Source organism: Nerophis lumbriciformis, linkage group LG23, assembly GCF_033978685.3.
Source record: "Nerophis lumbriciformis linkage group LG23, RoL_Nlum_v2.1, whole genome shotgun sequence".
Classification (NCBI taxonomy): Eukaryota; Metazoa; Chordata; class Actinopteri; order Syngnathiformes; family Syngnathidae; genus Nerophis; species Nerophis lumbriciformis.
Window position 1 is genome coordinate 35,882,385 of NC_084570.2, and position 19,436 is coordinate 35,901,820.

Below are 19,436 nucleotides of genomic sequence, written 5' to 3' on the forward strand. Positions count from 1 at the left end.
ACAACAACGATGTGTGTGGGGAGAAAATAGCAAACAACGATGTGTGTGGGGAGAAAATAGCAAACAACAACAATGTGTGGGCAGAAAATAGCAAACAATGTGTATGTGAATGTTGGGGGAGAAAATAGCAAACAACAACAATGTGTATGTGAATGTTGGGGGGAGAAAATAGCAAACAACAATGTGTGTGTGAATGTGTGGGGAGAAAATAGCAAACAACAACGATGTGTGTGGGGAGAAAATAGCAAACAACGATGTGTGTGGGGAGAAAATAGCAAACAATGTGTGGGGAGAAAATAGCAAACAATGTGTGGGGGAGAAAGTAGCAAACAACAACAATGTGTGTGTGAATGTGTGGGGAGAAAATGGCAAACAACAATGTGTGTGGGGAGAAAATAGCAAACAACAGCAATGTGTGTGTGAATGCGTGGGGAGAAAATGGCAAACAACAATGTGTGTGGGGAGAAAATAGCAAACAACAATGGGGAGAAAATAGCAAACAACAACAATGTGTGTGTGAATGTGTGGGGAGAAAGTAGCAAACAACAACAATGTGTGGGGAGAAAATAGCAAACAACAACGATGTGTGTGGGGAGAAAATAGCAAACAACGATGTGTGTGGGGAGAAAATAGCAAACAACAACAATGTGTGGGCAGAAAATAGCAAACAATGTGTATGTGAATGTTGGGGGAGAAAATAGCAAACAACAACAATGTGTATGTGAATGTTGGGGGGAGAAAATAGCAAACAACAATGTGTGTGTGAATGTGTGGGGAGAAAATAGCAAACAACAACGATGTGTGTGGGGAGAAAATAGCAAACAACGATGTGTGTGGGGAGAAAATAGCAAACAATGTGTGGGGAGAAAATAGCAAACAATGTGTGGGGGAGAAAGTAGCAAACAACAACAATGTGTGTGTGAATGTGTGGGGAGAAAATGGCAAACAACAATGTGTGTGGGGAGAAAATAGCAAACAACAGCAATGTGTGTGTGAATGCGTGGGGAGAAAATGGCAAACAACAATGTGTGTGGGGAGAAAATAGCAAACAACAATGGGGAGAAAATAGCAAACAACAACAATGTGTGTGTGAATGTGTGGGGAGAAAGTAGCAAACAACAACAATGTGTGGGGAGAAAATAGCAAACAACAACAATGTGTGTGGGGAGAAAATAGCCAACAACAACAATGTGTGTGGGGAGAAAATAGCAAACAACAACAATGTGTGTGGGGAGAAAATAGCAAACAACAATGTGTGTGAATGTTGAGGGACAAAATAGCAAACAACAACAATGTGTGTGGGGAGAAAATAGCAAACAACAACAATGTGTGGGGGGAGAAAATAGCAAACAACAACAATGTGTGTGGGGAGAAAATAGCAAACAACAATGTGTGTGAATGTTGAGGGAGAAAATAGCAAACAACAATAATGTGTGTGGGGAGAAAATAGCAAACAACAACAATATGTGTGGGGAGAAAATAGCAAACAACAACAATGTGTGTGTGAATGTGTGGGGAGAAAATGGCAAACAACAATGTGTGTGGGGAGAAAATAGCAAACAACAGCAATGTGTGTGTGAATGCGTGGGGAGAAAATGGCAAACAACAATGTGTGTGGGGAGAAAATAGCAAACAACAGCAATGTGTGTGTGAATGCGCGGGGAGAAAATGGCAAACAACAATGTGTGTGGGGAGAAAATAGCAAACAACAATGGGGAGAAAATAGCAAACAACAACAATGTGTGTGTGAATGTGTGGGGAGAAAATGGCAAACAACAATGTGTGTGGGGAGAAAATAGCAAACAACAGCAATGTGTGTGTGAATGCGTGGGGAGAAAATGGCAAACAACAATGTGTGTGGGGAGAAAATAGCAAACAACAATGGGGAGAAAATAGCAAACAACAACAATGTGTGTGTGAATGTGTGGGGAGAAAGTAGCAAACAACAACAATGTGTGGGGAGAAAATAGCAAACAACAACAATGTGTGTGGGGAGAAAATAGCCAACAACAACAATGTGTGTGGGGAGAAAATAGCAAACAACAACAATGTGTGTGGAGAGAAAATAGCAAACAACAATGTGTGTGAATGTTGAGGGACAAAATAGCAAACAACAACAATGTGTGTGGGGAGAAAATAGCAAACAACAACAATGTGTGGGGGGAGAAAATAGCAAACAACAACAATGTGTGTGGGGAGAAAATAGCAAACAACAATGTGTGTGAATGTTGAGGGAGAAAATAGCAAACAACAATAATGTGTGTGGGGAGAAAATAGCAAACAACAACAATATGTGTGGGGAGAAAATAGCAAACAACAACAATGTGTGTGTGAATGTGTGGGGAGAAAGTAGCAAACAACAATATGTGTGGAGAAAATAGCAAACAACAATGTTTGTGAATGTTGAGGGAGAAAATAGCAAACAACAACAATGTGTGTGGGGAGAAAATAGCAAACAACAACAATGTGTGTGGGGAGAAAATAGCAAACAACAACAATGTGTGTGGGGAGAAAATAGCAAACAACAATGTGTGTGTGAATGTGTGGAGAGAAAATAGCAAACAACAACAATGTGTATGGGGAGGAAATAGCAAACAACAATGTGTGGGGAGAAAATAGCAAACAATGTGTGGGGAGAAAATAGCAAACAACAATGTGTGTGTGAATGTTGGGGGAGAAAATAGCAAACAACAATGTGTGTGTGTGAATGTGTGGGGAGAAAATAGCAAACAACAACAATGTGTGCGGGTAGAAAATACCAAAGAACAATGTGTGGGGAGAAAATAGTAAACAACAACAATGTGTGTGGGGAGAAAATAGCAAACAACAACAGTGAGTGTGTGAATGTGTGGGGAGAAAATAGCAAACAACAACAAATGATTGTGGGCCTAGTACTGAAAAGGTATTGACTGAATCAAGTTTGCATTAAGTGCAATCATTCTATAGATCACATTAAATCATTGTGCAGGTCACTTTAAATAATTGTGCAGGTCACTTTAAATCATTGTGCAGGTCACTTTAAATAATTGTGCAGGTCACTTTAAATAATTGTGCAGGTCACTTTACACAAGATAAATGCCAAAGAGAAGAAGGAATGAGGTAAATGTTGCTTTACAGTGTCAAATAATAAACGTCACAAAAGTCTGTCCTCTCTCTAACTTCATCTGTTGAAGCCAATTGGTTTGAATTTGACGGTGATGGCAATCCCAGACTTTTAAAGTAGATGTTGTTATTTCTTTGCTGTGAGGGCCCCTTCCAGCTGCACCTACAAGTGAAAGGACCGAGGATGAGTGACATAGAGCCCAAAGAGCATATTTTCCGTGGCCCTGAGGCCTCACCTTGAGCTGCTGGTTGGTTTTCCTCAGCAGCTGAATCTGCTCCGTGTGCTCACTTTCCTGTACTTGCTTTTTTTCCACCGACGTTTTTGCCAATTCTATACGTTTACCTTTTTGCTGCTTCAGTCGCTCCACCAGCTCCTCTTTTAAGTTCTCCAAATCACAAATCTACAGCAGAGCAGACAATCCACTGTCAAAGTCACACTCAAGGTCAGGCCCCCAGGGGTCATTTGGTTGTACGAAGTCGGGGGGAGTGAGGCTCACGCAGGAGGCGGGGTTTGTGGCTCTTTGATGGGACTCTGCTCTTCAGGAGCCGTTCAAACGACTGGCTTGTTATTATCCATTTTTTAAAATAGTTATTTTTTTTGTTATCAAAGAAACAATCATGGTCGCAGTTATAAGATGTGGATGAAAATCACAGCAATATTACAGTATTAGTGGGAATTTTTATGAAATATTCACTATACTTTTCTTTTTATTGTTTTCATTGCAAACATTCCATATTCCAGGATTTGTCAACTGGGGGTTAATCATGGCTGCAGTACACCCGCCATCCGGCAGGGGACAACAACGAAGCATATGTGTCACAATGAACTGCAGTACACCCGCCACCCGGCAGGAAGCAACAAAGAGGCATATGTGTCACAATGAAGCAGCAGTGGGTGAGTAGAAGATGGCGCTATCGACCATGAAAAAAGTCAAAATAAATCGCAAAAATCTGACTTTTAACAGCAACTGGACAACAAAGTATGAATTTATTGGGAAAAAAAATAAATCATATATATATATATATATATATATATATATATATATATATATATATATATATATATATATATTAGAGATGCGCGGTTTGCGGGCACAACCGCGGAGTCCGCGGATTATCCGCGGATCGGGCGGATGAAATTTAAAAAAATAAGATCAATTAGATTTTTTATTTATTTTTTTTTTTTTTTATTTTTTTTGCGGGTGGCAGTTAAACCAATTCGGAAATATATACACATAGTTAAATGTTGTTACCCACATACGAAAAACGAGCAGGCACCTGCTGCATATGCCACAACAGAAGAAAAAAAAAGTTTTACGGAGCGGAGAAGGGACGCCTCGCCGGTGTCCGGGACCGAGGCCCCTTCCCCCGAGAGGGCCCCACCGGGAGCCGTAGCTGAGGCGATCCGCGAGAAGGGCCCGACGCATGTCCAGGGTCACTACCGCGCCCACCGCACCGACACCCCGCCTCGTCCGCCTTCGCCGCGGCCGGCGTCACGCGCAGCAGGTAAGCAGCTTACCTGCCCGCCACCCCCCGAAATTCACATTTCTATCACAATTATCATACTGTAAACATGGTAAGCTAACTTCATTAAAATTAATAGCCCTGTCAATAGCATGGAATTACAATTCAAATGTAGTTTTTTTGTAAGCCTTTCAAAAGAATTCAAAATATGAAAAATTAATGAAAATTAATTTAAGCCATCAGACACTTTGAAAAGTGGCACATCACATCTCTAATGTAATCATTTTAACTTTTCAACAGAAATAGCACTGCAAAAATATTAAGGACATACTTCTGTATTTTGGTAGTTATGCTGTCAACATTTAACAAGATTTCTTCAACTTGGACTTGAAAGCATAAATAGTATAAACACTTTTAACAGTATGTCGTGCTGTGAAATACAGCCGACAGGATTGCGCACCACACAGGAAGCAAGGCCAAAGTGCATGCAGGTGCAGGAGAAGAAAGGACTTCTTTCATTTAAGGTTTGTGATAAACCATCAAACTCATTCGTTAAAAGGACTCTATAGTAATATAAAGCGAATTTTTCTGGACATTATCATGCAAGAAAAGTTTATTTTTGGGACCGCGATCACCGCGTAATGATTTTTAAAGGTTGCATTACAAACATGTAACTGTCCCATGTGATCAGCCAGTGCGATTGGAAGTCCATGCTCAATTATTGCCTCCGTAAATAAAACTTCGGCATTTATCACATCCAAAGAATCTGTTTGGGCGACGAAAAACGTTGAAAGTTTTCCACTTGTATCGCTAGCAACGGCATTAGACTTGTGTTTTTTTGTCCCAACGTGGTCTTTTACATCGCTAATTCCTCCGTGTCCGATCGAAAAATCTTGTCTGCACAAGGTGCAATTCGCGTAGTTTTCACCCTTTTTTTTTTAAATTAAAGAAAAAACGTATTTTTTATCACTGCACCCGTAACCCGGAATAGGTTGATGAAAACCGTACGAATTACGGGAAAACCGGAGTAGTTGGCAGGTGCCTCACTAATGCCTTGCATCGTCTATATTAGGGCGGATGGCGGGCGGATGCAGTTGTGATCAAACGTTACATCGGGTGGATGGCGGATGGTTGACGACTTTCTGATGCGGTTGCGGATGAAATATTTGCCTATCCGCGCATCTCTAATATATATATATATATATATATATATATATATATATATATATATATATATATATATATATATATATATATATGTATATATATATATATATATATATATATATTAATATATATATATATATATATATATACATATATATATATATATATATATATACATATATATATATATATATATATATATATATATATATATATATATATATATATATATATGTGAATATAAATATAATAAGGATGTTGTTGTGGCTTGTGCAGCCCTTTGAGACACTCGTGATTTAGGGCTATGTAAGTAAACTTTGATTGATTGAAATAGCTAACTTTGTGACGTCTTTTGTATTCGTGGTCGTGTTGTTTTTGTTTAACTTTTAGCGATCAAAACTGGTTAAATACATGCAGCGCTAAATTTGGCCAGCAGAGGGGATTAAAACTACACCTTAGGTTTAATTGCGTTAATGTTAATGTTACCTTCTATTCTATTTATGTAACAATGGAGATTGTGTAAAATACACAATATGCGTTATACTTTCTTTATATGTTCAGTCTTACAAACCTAAAATAAAGGAAGACGTATAAGGAAATAAAACTGAGGAAGACTAATAATTCCAAAGAAGAAATGTCAATCATCAGCAACACTTATCTTCTGCTTCTTCATGCTGTTAACTATCTGTCCAGCTGCACAGGCTGGAAACGAGCAGCGAGGGCAGAATAATGAATTTGACGAGCAGTGTGAAAGCTGATGTGTTTACGGACTAAATAAGTAAACGCAGTCTCAAAGGAATAGAACCTGCGGAGGAAACATTTTGTTGTCTGGCCCCTGAGAGCCTGCAGGGCTCTTGATTCTGTGGCCCTCTTCATTGAATAGGCCTGCCACACCCCCTTGCTTTGCTAGTGACTATAATCAATATTTGGAATTTTCCCCTCACCAATGAAAATAACTTGGTAGTGTGATGTTCCAGCTTGGTAGTGTTGGTCTGGAACCCCAGGATGCTGAGATGGCAGGTGGTCGGGGTGGGGCGGGGGCGTGGTTGGGGGCGTGGCTAAGAGGGGAGGAGTATATTTACAGCTAGAATTCACCTAGTCAAGTATGTCATATATATATATATATATATATATATATATATATATATATATATATATATATATATATATATATATATATATATATATATATATATAGTCATATATATAGTCATATATATATATATATATATATATATATATATGACATACTTGACTTTCAGTGAATTCTAGCTATATATATATGTATTTTATTATATATATATATATATATATATATATATATATATATATATATATATATACTTGAATTTCAGTGTTCATTTATTTACACATATACACACACATAACACTCATCTACTCATTGTTGAGTTAAGGGTTGAATTGTCCATCTTTGTTCTATTCTCTGTCACTATTTTTCTAACCATGCTGAACACCCTTTCGCAGGTACCCAGAAAGGTTTCGAGTACCACCAAAAAAACGGAATCTCTGAAGACAGTATAAAAATCTGTGTTAAAGGTGTACAAATACTGTTTGTATAATAAGCATGTTATTGTTTACAAATGAGGGTTAAGAGTTCAGTACTAAAAAAAAAAAAAAAAAAAAGAATGTGACTTAAGTACAGTTTTGTAGGAATGTAATAGAGTGATCTATGTTTGTCTGTTGCCATCTCCTGGTGAATGTTGGCTATAGCGTACTGGGGTTACTTTTTGGTTGGCCAACGATTTACGTGGTGTTGCGCACCTGACGTCAAGTGTGTGAGTCTCTTCTGAAGTCTACAGTAAAGAGACGTACTTCATCACCTCGCCTGGTTATTGCCTCCAACTCAATATATTACAACGACATTGCTGTTTACGGCAGACGAACTGCTTTACGGTAGAATAAAACATGACTGCTGTTGTTGTGTGTTGTTGCCGCGCTGGGAGAACGTTAATGAAACTGCCTAACAATAAACCCACATAAGAAACCAAGAACTCGCCCTCCATCATTCTACAGTTATAACGTGTTTGGGCAGGCACCTGTTTATATTGTGGGAAAGCGGACGTGAATACAGGCTGTTGACACGTCACTCGGGTCCGCATGGAGCTGGAGGGAGCGTGGCTTCCAGCTCCGCCTGAATTTCGGGAGATTTTCGGGAGAGAATTTGTCCCGGGAGGTTTTCGGGAGAGGCGCTGAATTTCGGAAGTCTCCCGGGAAATCCGAGAGGGTTGGCAAGTATGCTCTTTACATCCAGTCATACTTTATTATTGACCACAGTGGCCCCCTAGTGTAGGAGAGACACACTGCATGTGGCCATCGCTCACATTACAGGTAAGAAACTACAACTTCACTGTGAAAATAGAAGAAACTGAAGTATTTGACAAGTCAGACTCATTTAGTGCAGAGAAACGTACTGAGTGTAAAAAGTGACGTCAGACAAGATGGCAAAATAAATCTTCAATGACTACTTTGAAACTCATGAAAAGAGCATTTATATCAATCATCATGTGTGTCAGTAGAAATGTTCACTTTTCAACTTACAGGAATTCTACTTCCAACCAGAGAAAACATGTTGAAGTCAATTCTACATGAATTTGATGTTTTGCACAATTTTGTACAATTGACTTCAACATGTTTTCTCTGTCCGTGACTGCGTGGGTTCCCTCCGGGTACTCCGGCTTCCTCCCTCCTCCAAAGACATGCACCTGGGGATAGGTTGATTGGCAACACTAAATTGGCCCGAGTGTGTGAATGTGAGTGTGAATGTTGTCTGTCTATCTGTGTTGGCCCTGCGATGAGGTGGCGACTTGTCCAGGGTGTACCCCGCCTTCCGCCCGATTGTAGCTGAGATAGGCTCCAGCGCCCCCCGCGACCCCGAAGGAAATAAGCGGTAGAAAATGGATGGATGGATGTTTTCTCTGGTTGGAAGTAGAATTCCTGTAAGTTGAAAAGTGAACATTTCTACTGCACACACACACACACATACACACACACACACACACACACACACACACACACACACTCACACACACACCAACTACAATTGCAGTCCAAGACTTGTTCAAAATAACTACTAAATCAATCAGAAGTTACTCATAATTTACTCAATACTTGAGTAGTTTTTTCACAGAATAATTACTTACTCAAGTCATTATTTTGATGACTACTTTTTACTTGGACTTGAGGCACATTATTCTGAAGTGATGGCACTCTTACTTGAGTACAATGTTTGGGTACTTTTCAGGGTGTTGGCACCTGGACTGCTTGGTTTGTTTTGGAAGACCTTTCCCCGCTCATGCGAGTAAACGTCATCGGTTCATGCGATTAGACGTCATCAGTTCATGCGATTAGACGTCATCAGTTCATGCGAGTAGACGTCATCAGTTCATGCGAGTAGATGTCATCAGTTCATGCGAGTAGACGTCATCAGTTCATGCGATTAGACGTCATCAGTTCATGCGATTAGACGTCATCAGTTCATGCGAGTAGACGTCATCGGTTCATGCGATTAGACGTCATCAGTTCATGCGATTAGACGTCATCAGTTCATGCGAGTAGACGTCATCGGTTCATGCGAGTAGACGTCATCAGTTCATGCGAGTAGACATCATCGGTTCATGCGATTAGACGTCATCAGTTCATGCGAGTAGACGTCATCAGTTCACGCGAGTAGACGTCCTCAGTTCACGCGACTAGACGTCATCAGTTCATGCGAGTAGACGTCATCAGTTCATGCGAGTAGACGTCATCAGTTCATGCGATTAGACGTCATCAGTTCATGCGAGTAGACGTCATCAGTTCATGCGATTAGACGTCATCAGTTCATGTGAGTAGACGTAATCAGTTCATGTGAGTAGACGTCATCAGTTCATGCGAGTAGACGTCATCAGTTTATGCGAGTAGACGTCATCAGTTCATGTGAGTAGACGTAATCAGTTCATGTGAGTAGACGTAATCAGTTCATGTGAGTAGACGTCATCAGTTCATGCGAGTAGACGTCATCAGTTCATGCGATTAGACGTCATCAGTTCATGCGATTAGACGTCATCAGTTCATGCGCGTAGACGTCATCAGTTCATGTGAGTAGACGTCATCAGTTCATGCGAGTAGACGTCATCAGTTCATGCGAGTAGACGTCATCAGTTCATGCGATTAGACGTCATCAGTTCATGCGATTAGACGTCATCAGTTCATGCGAGTAGACGTCATCAGTTCATGTGAGTAGACGTAATCAGTTCATGGGATTAGACGTCATCAGTTCATGCGAGTAGACGTCATCAGTTCATGCGAGTAGACGTCATCAGTTCATGTGAGTAGACGTAATCAGTTCATGTGAGTAGACGTCATCAGTTCATGCGAGTAGACGTCATCAGTTCACGCGAGTAGACGTCATCAGTTCATGCGAGTAGACATTCAGTTCATGCGAGTAGACGTCATCAGTTCATGCGAGTAGACGTCATCAGTTCACGCGAGTAGACGTCCTCAGTTCACGCGACTAGACGTCATCAGTTCATGCGAGTAGACGTCATCAGTTCATGCGAGTAGACGTCATCAGTTCATGCGATTAGACGTCATCAGTTCATGCGAGTAGACGTCATCAGTTCATGCGATTAGACGTCATCAGTTCATGTGAGTAGACGTAATCAGTTCATGTGAGTAGACGTCATCAGTTCATGCGAGTAGACGTCATCAGTTTATGCGAGTAGACGTCATCAGTTCATGTGAGTAGACGTAATCAGTTCATGTGAGTAGACGTCATCAGTTCATGCGAGTAGACGTCATCAGTTCATGCGAGTAGACGTCATCAGTTCATGCGATTAGACGTCATCAGTTCATGCGCGTAGACGTCATCAGTTCATGTGAGTAGACGTCATCAGTTCATGCGAGTAGACGTCATCAGTTCATGCGAGTAGATGTCATCAGTTCATGCGAGTAGACGTCATCAGTTCATGCGATTAGACGTCATCAGTTCATGCGATTAGACGTCATCAGTTCATGCGAGTAGACGTCATCGGTTCATGCGATTAGACGTCATCAGTTCATGCGATTAGACGTCATCAGTTCATGCGAGTAGACGTCATCGGTTCATGCGAGTAGACGTCATCAGTTCATGCGATTAGACGTCATCAGTTCATGCGATTAGACGTCATCAGTTCATGGGAGTAGACGTCATCAGTTCATGCGAGTAGACATCATCGGTTCATGCGATTAGACGTCATCAGTTCATGCGAGTAGACGTCATCGGTTCATGCGAGTAGACGTCATCGGTTCATGCGAGTAGACGACATCAGTTCATGCGATTAGACATCATCAGTTCATGCGAGTAGACATTCAGTTCATGCGAGTAGACGTCATCAGTTCATGCGAGTAGACGTCATCAGTTCATGCGATTAGACGTCATCATCTCATGCACGTAGACGTCATCAGTTCATGCGAGTAGACGTCATCAGTTCATGTGAGTAGACATCATCAGTTCATGCGAGTAGACGTCATTGGTTCATGCGATTAGACGTCATCAGTTCATGCGAGTAGACGTCATCAGTTCATGCGAGTAGACGGCATCAGTTCATGCGAGTAGACATTCAGTTCATGCGAGTAGACGTCATCAGTTCATGCGAGTAGACGTCATCAGTTCATGCGAGTAGATGTCATCAGTTCATGGGATTAGACGTCATCAGTTCATGCGAGTAGACGTCATCAGTTCATGCGAGTAGACGTAATCAGTTCATGTGAGTAGACGTCATCAGTTCATGTGAGTAGACGTCATCAGTTCATGCGAGTAGATGTCATCAGTTCATGCGAGTAGACGTCATCAGTTCATGCGAGTAGACATTCAGTTCATGCGAGTAGACGTCATCAGTTCATGCGAGTAGACGTCATCAGTTCACGCGAGTAGACGTCATCAGTTCACGCGACTAGACGTCATCAGTTCATGCGAGTAGACGTCATCAGTTCATGCGAGTAGACGTCATCAGTTCATGCGATTAGACGTCATCAGTTCATGCGAGTAGACGTCATCAGTTCATGCGATTAGACGTCATCAGTTCATGTGAGTAGACGTAATCAGTTCATGTGAGTAGACGTCATCAGTTCATGCGAGTAGACGTCATCAGTTCATGCGAGTAGACGTCATCAGTTCATGTGAGTAGACGTAATCAGTTCATGTGAGTAGACGTCATCAGTTCATGCGAGTAGACGTCATCAGTTCATGCGATTAGACGTCATCAGTTCATGTGAGTAGACGTAATCAGTTCATGTGAGTAGACGTCATCAGTTCATGCGAGTAGACGTCATCAGTTCATGCGAGTAGACGTCATCAGTTCATGTGAGTAGACGTAATCAGTTCATGTGAGTAGACGTCATCAGTTCATGCGAGTAGACGTCATCAGTTCATGCGAGTAGACGTCATCAGTTCATGCGATTAGACGTCATCAGTTCATGCGCGTAGACGTCATCAGTTCATGTGAGTAGACGTAATCAGTTCATGCGAGTAGACGTCATCAGTTCATGCGAGTAGACGTCATCAGTTCATGCGAGTAGACATTCAGTTCATGCGAGTAGACGTCATCAGTTCATGCGAGTAGACGTCATCAGTTCATGCGATTAGACGTCATCAGTTCATGCGAGTAGACGTCATCAGTTCAGGCGAGTAGACGTCATCAGTTCATGTGATTAGACGTCATCGGTTCATGCGCGTAAACGTCATCGGTTCATGCGCGTAGACGTCATCGGTTCATGCGATTAGACGTCATCGGTTCATGCGCGTAGACGTCATCAGTTCATGCGAGTAGACGTCATCGGTTCATGCGATTAGACGTCATCAGTTCATGTGAGTAGACGTCATCAGTTCATGCGAGTAGACGTCATCAGTTCATGGGAGTAGACGTCATCAGTTCATGCAAGTAGACGTCATCAGTTCATGCGAGTAGACGTCATCAGTTCATGCAAGTAGACGTCATCAGTTCATGCGAGTAGTAGACGTCATCAGTTCATGCGATTAGACGTCATCAGTTCATGCGATTAGACGTCATCAGTTTATGCGAGTAGATGTCATCAGTTATTGCGAGTAGACGTCATCAGTTCATGCGAGTAGATGTCATCAGTTCATGCGAGTAGACGTCATCAGTTCATGCGATTAGACGTCATCAGTTCATGTGAGTAGGCTTAATCAGTTCATGTGAGTAGACGTCATCAGTTCATGCGAGTAGACGTCATCAGTTCATGCGAGTAGACGTTATCAGTTCATGCGAGTAGACGTCATCAGTTCATGCTCATGGACTTACAATGGAGTTAGCATTGCTCCTTTCATTTTATTGTTGTTGGGTTTTTTTCTCACAACGATCGGGCGAAACCCTCCTTGCCCAGGCACACCCTCCTGGTTTTTGGAGTATAAATAAGTGACGGGGTTTTGGCACCAACCGTTGTACTAGATCTGACCATCTAAGTCTAAGACTACATCTGACTATCTAAGTCTAAGACTAGATCTGACCAATCTAGGTCTAAGACTAGATGTGACCAATCTAAGTCTAAGACTAGTTGTGACCAATCTAAGCCTAACACTAGATGTGACCAATCTAAGTCTAAGACTAGATCTGACTATCTAAGTCCAAGACTAGATGTGACCAATCTAAGTCTAAGACTAGATCTGACCAATCTAAGTCTAAGACTAGATGTGACCAATCTAAGTCTAAGACTAGATCTGACCATCTCTGTCTAAGACTAGATCTGACCATCTAAGTCCAAGATTAGATCTGACCATCTAAGGCTAAGACTAGATCTGACCATCTCTGTCTAAGACTAGATGTGACCATCTAAGTCTAAGACTAGTTGTGACCAATCTAAGTCTAGACCAGATGTGACCAATCTAAGTCTAGACTAGATCTGACCATCTAAGTCTAAGACTAGATGTGACCAATCTAAGTCTAAGACCAGATCTGACCATCTAAGCCTAAGACTAGATGTGACCAAGCTAAGTCTAAGACTAGATCTGGACATCTATGCCTTAGACTAGATCTGACCGTCTAAGTCTAGATGTGACCAATTTAAGTCTAAGACTAGATCTAACCAATCTAAGTCTAAAGGTAGATCTGACTATCTAATTCTAAGACTATATCTTACAAATCTATGTCTAAGACTAGATGTGACCAATCTAAGTCTAAGACTAGATCTGGCCATCTATGTCTAAGACTAGATCTGACCATCTAGGTCTAAAACTAGATGTGACCAATCTAAGTCTAAGACTAGATGTGACCAATCTAAGTCCAAGACTAGATGTGACCATCTAAGTCTAGGACTAGATCTGATCGTCTAAGTCTAAAACTAGATGTGACCAATCTAAGTCTAAGACTAGATCTGACCAATCTAAGTCTAAGACTAGATGTGACCACTCTAAGTCTAAAACTAGATGTAACAATCTAAGTCTAAAACTAGATGTAACAATCTGAGTCTAAGACTAGATGTGACCAATCTAAGTCTAAGACTAGATGTAACAATCTAAGTCTAAGACTAGATGTAACAATCTGAGTCTAAGACTATATGTGACCAATCTAAGTCTAAGACTAGATGTAACAGTCTAAGTCTAAGACTAGATGTAACAATCTGAGTCTAAGACTAGATGTGATCAATCTAAGTCCAAGAATAGATATAACAATCTGAGTCTAAGACTAGATGTAACAATCTAAGTCTAAGACTAGATGTAACAATCTAAGTCTAAGACTAGATGTAACAATCTGAGTCTAAGACTATATGTGACCAATCTAAGTCTAAGACTAGATGTAACAATCTAAGTCTAAGACTAGATGTAACAATCTGAGTCTAAGACTAGATGTGATCAATCTAAGTCCAAGACTAGATATAACAATCTGAGTCTAAGACTAGATGTAACAATCTAAGTCTAAGACTAGATGTAACAATCTAAGTCTATGATCATGAAGTGATGAAGTCTACTCAGATGAGAGGTGAAACGTCTTCCAAGACAAACCAAACAGTCCAGTTGCCAAAGATTGAACGCCCTGAGATGACAACGACTTGGATGCCAAACAGTCCAGTTGCCAAAGATTGAACGCCCTGAGATGACAACGACTTGGATGAATGAGAACCTTCATAGGGATGTTTGGGTACTTAACCCACCTCTGATCGTATGGTATGGTATGGTATGGTATGGTTCCTTCCAGTTTTCTTCCAGCTTCCATTGAGTCTTACCTTCTCCTCCAAGGCCGCCTTGTCCTGCTCATCGTGTAGAGCTTTCCTCATCCCAAACACCATACTGCTCTCGTAGAACTTCTGGTAGGCAGCAATGGTCATTTGGATCTCATCTCTTACCCGCAGCAACAAGAGACCCCTCTCAGCGCCGATGAGGACCACTTGTCTGATCAGCTCGTCTAGGTAGACAAAAGGGTAAGGTAAGGTAAAGTAAGGTCTGCGGCGTCTGAGGGAGGAATGAGAGCGCCTACCAAAGCACTGGGTGTACAAGTGTCTTCTCACAGGGCAGATGCCCGTCTCCATGGAATGCAGCTGGACCAACTTCCTGTCCAGTTCTTCCTCCAGGTTCACCACGTCCACTCGAGTGGACGGTGCACTGGAGACTTTCTGAAACCACTCTTGGTTTCCCTCCATCCATCTCCTTGCCACAAAAGCACATAGTCAGAAACATTTGGCGACATTGTGGAGCAATGTTCTTTACCTGGGCGCAAACATGAGAGTGAGAATGTCTTCATTCTTCTGCTTGATGTCTTCAAGGGTGGCTGTGATGGACTTGCGAGGACGTGCCACAGAGCTGCTCGTAGGCTGCGGAGTTTTGGACTTCAAGGGAGTTTTTGGTCTCTGTCGTGATAAGAATTTGATATTTAATTCCCTTTTTTCCTGCAGGCTTTGTCCCATTAGCCAAGGCGGAGAGTTGCTAAGGTCCTAACCCCCATGGATGGCGCCCATATGTACATACTTGCTAACGACGCTGTTTGAATGACAGAACAGGATGTACTGTATATGTCACACGTGTTCATTCAAAAACCAGACGAAGACGCTTCTACAGCTCTAAATATGTCTTGCGGCACACCCCAGGGATCAACACTGGGACCAAAATCAATCTCTAGTCTTTCCAAACAACATTCGTACATGGAGGACAGCAGCACAGGTGGAATCACTGGCTTCTACAATAGAGAGAGTCGTACTACAAACTCTGCCTTTATAAAAATCAAAGTTATACTAAAAAACTAATGTCTAGACCAGGGGTGTCAATCGTGCGGCCCACCAACAGGCTTAATCCGGCCCGCAAGATGAGTTTTCTGAGTACAAAACTGCTGTTCTAAATGTGTCCACTGGATGTCGCAAAAGCAATTCCAGTGTAACCCACGTCACACATGACACTGTTTAAAGATGACAGGTCAGCTGGTTCCCAATTGGCTGCCGCTACTACAATTAGCGCAGGTGCAAGCACTCGGCTGCTCCTGTTGTGGCTGGGAGCAGATGGCGGCAGACTGATGCAGTATCGACCCACAATATCTTCTTTCATTGTTAATGATCCACTCAACGGATATAATAACAAAACGGTGAGATGCAAATACATGACCATCATCTTTGTAGTTATTTCTGTGCAGCGCACCCTGAACTTCATTGTAAAAATGTGTGTTTCTACATTTGTTGTTTGTTCTTTTTGATTTTATGTTTGAATCTACAAACCCCGTTTCCATATGAGTTGGGAAATTGTGTTAGATGTAAATATAAACGGAATACAATGATTTGCAAATCATTTTTAACCAATATTCAGTTGAATATGCTACAAAGACAACATATTTGATGTTCAAACTGATAAACTTTTTGTTGTTGTTGCAAATAATCATTAACTTTAGAATTTGATGCCAGCAACACGTGACAAAGAAGTTGGGAAAGGTGGCAATAAATACTGATAAAGTTGAGGAATGCTCATCAAACACTTATTTGGAACATCCTACGGGTGAACAGGCAAATTGGGAACAGGTGGGTGCCATGATTGGGTATAAAAGTAGATTCCATGAAATGCTCAGTCATTCACAAACAAGGATGGGGCGAGGGTCACCACTTTGTCAACAAATGCGTGAGCAACTTGTTGAACAGTTTAAGAAAAACATTTCTCAACCAGCTATTGCAAGGAATTTAGGGATTTCACCATCTACGGTCCGTAATATCATCAAAGGGTTCAGAGAATCTGGGGAAATCACTGCACGTAAGCAGTTAAGCCCATGACCTTCGATCCCTCAGGCTGTACTGTATCAACAAGCGACATCAGTGTGTAAAGGATATCACCACATGGGCTCAGGAACTCTTCAGAAACCCACTGTCAGTAACTACAGTTGGTCGCTACATCTGTAAGTTCAAGTTAAAACTCTCCTATGCAAGGCAAAAACCGTTTATCAACAACACCCAGAAACGCTGTTGGCTTTGCTGGGCCTGAGCTCATCTAAGATGGACTGATACAAAGTGGAAAAGTGTTCTGTGGTCTGATGAGTCCACATTTCAAATTGTTTTTGGAAACTGTGGACGTCGTGTCCTCCGGACCAAAGAGGAAAAGAATCATCCGGATTGTAATAGGCGCAAAGTTGAAAAGCCAGCATCTGTGATGGTATGGGGGTGTATTAGTGCCCAAGACATGGCTAACTTACACACCTGTGAAGGCACCATTAAAGCTGAAAGGTACATACAGGTTTTGGAGCAACATATGTTGCCATCCAAGCAACTTTACCATGGACGCCCCTGCTTATTTCAGAAAGACAATGCCAAGGCACGTGTTACATCAACGTGGCTTCATAGTAAAAGAGTGCGGGTACTAGACTGGCCTGCCTGTAGTCCAGACCTGTCTCCCATTGAAAATATGTGGCGCAACATTCACACTCCATCCATTTTCTACCGCACATTCACATATGAAGTCAACTTGTTTTTCTCATCTACTGCTAATTTAAAGTTATTATAAGGGCTCTGAATCTTTGAGCACCACACGATTAGATTCTTGGGGGTAGCGATTTGATTCAGAATCGATTCTCAATTCAAAACAATTCTCGATTTAAAATTTTAAAAAAATAATAGCATTGGATGCTAGTTCTATGATGAACTACATTTACTCCATGAAATAGAGAAACAGCTGTAATAAAATTCTATATTACTTAAACAAAACTGGTTTTGTTAACCAAAATTCTAGTCAAACATTTAATGAAGTCAAATAGAAATAAGGCAACTGGAGAAGTATCCCACACTTCTCTTTTCTAAAGCAGATACAGATCATCTACATCAACTGTAGAATTGGCTGCACAGGACAGATGAAATACAAATATATATTATTTTTCTATTATTTTAAAAATGAATCCATTTTTATTTTTTAAAACAATTTAGAATGGTTACATTAAAGAATCGGGATTAGGTTGAAGGTTACTATACCACATACATTGCGAGAATCCGTTTGAAGCGAGAATCGATTCTAAATGGAAACGTCACTCCAAGAATCAGAATGGATTCCCACCTCTAATAATAACATAACATTTGCTGCATGAGCAGATCAATTTTAAATGTTTAAAAACATACGCAAATGTGTACATTACGTACATGTTTTCAGTTCAAATGGAAACAAACAATACATTTGGTAAGAAAGCACAAAATAAACGACGATCTGGCCCCCCTGTGGTAATAGACTTTATAGATGTGATATATTTACAATAATAAATACAACTTACCTTTGCTGTTTTTTTATCTGCGGTTCTAGGAACGACAACCGGGCAGTCATATTTGAGGAGCGTCTCTTCAGGGACGTTCATGGTGCTTCACACAATTATCTCCAAAGAAGCCCAATCGAACTTGTCATTTTTACCCTGACAGCTGGCTTCTTTGGGCGTTACCCGTGCACATGGCCGCTACAAAGTGCATTGCAAGGGTTTAGATATTAGAATGTGCAACATTGTCCCTCTGCAAAGTCACAACACGTCAACAACACGTGACGTCATCGGTTGACATTGATGACACGTTTTTTTTTAACTGACGTGACGATGTGGGTATTTTCATACACAAGTACATTTAAGTCTGTGTATTAGTATTGTATTAAGTCATTAGAATGCAATAATAAACTTTTCTAAGCTTTTCTGGATGATCATAACGAACCATGAACTGGGAACTGAGCAACACGGGGTGCTGTTGCTTGATTATTCCAGCAAGTGGCAGCCGAGCGCGGTGAACGCGAACTAAACGCAAGCCGTAGAAGAAGAAGTCCTTTACAACTAAACGCAAGCCGTAGAAGAAGTAGTCTTTGACGGAGAAGGAAGGACGACGGGTGACGTGTTAACGAAGGCGGAAGTAAAACAAGGAGTGGTGGCTAACGAGTGAGCGTATCTAAATCTCCTTGGCGGTTGTGCATAAGCTGTATTGTGACTGGATCGAGATGGAAGGGGATAGTGACGGGATTTATGAGGAAAGTATGGACGTGGATAGGACTAGAGGGGAGAGAGGAAAGAAGGGGAGTGGAGGGCATGAAGGAAAATCGAGTGCTAAAAGAGTACACGAAGAAGATGAAGAAGTAGAAAAGAGGAAAAAGACCATGGAAGATAATTACAGGATCATATATACATTTAAATCAGGTCAAGACATGAATGATATAAGTTTGATGACACTGGTTAAGGGGTTAAAGAAGGACATTGGAGAGGTGGAGATAGCGAAGGTGCTCAGGGACG

At 41.2% G+C, this 19,436-nt stretch overlaps 1 protein-coding gene across 1 annotated transcript; it reads right to left on the reverse strand.

Moving 5' to 3' along the window:
• Window positions 1–2,559: 2,559 nt before the first annotated feature.
• LOC133622734 (axonemal dynein light intermediate polypeptide 1-like) lies at window positions 2,560–18,682 on the reverse strand. The gene is made up of 6 exons (XM_061985655.2): window positions 18,450–18,682; window positions 15,434–15,573; window positions 15,204–15,373; window positions 14,953–15,131; window positions 3,339–3,503; window positions 2,560–3,265 (listed from the first exon to the last, which is right to left on the reverse strand). The coding sequence occupies exons 1-6, from the start codon at window positions 18,528–18,530 to the stop codon at window positions 3,230–3,232; spliced, it is 771 nt and encodes a 256-aa protein (XP_061841639.1). The 5' UTR covers window positions 18,531–18,682; the 3' UTR covers window positions 2,560–3,229.
• Between the last annotated feature and the right edge of the window lie 754 nt (window positions 18,683–19,436).

Coding starts and splice junctions, on each gene's coding strand:
- LOC133622734 (XM_061985655.2), bottom strand. CDS start 18,530: ATGAACGTCCCTGAAGAGACGCTCCTCAAATATGACTGCCCGGTTGTC. Junction 15,574..18,449: donor CAGATAAAAAAACAGCAAAG/GTAAGTTGTATT, acceptor TTATCACGACAG/AGACCAAAAACTCCCTTGAA. Junction 3,504..14,952: donor AGGCGGCCTTGGAGGAGAAG/GTAAGACTCAAT, acceptor GCTCTGCTGTAG/ATTTGTGATTTGGAGAACTT.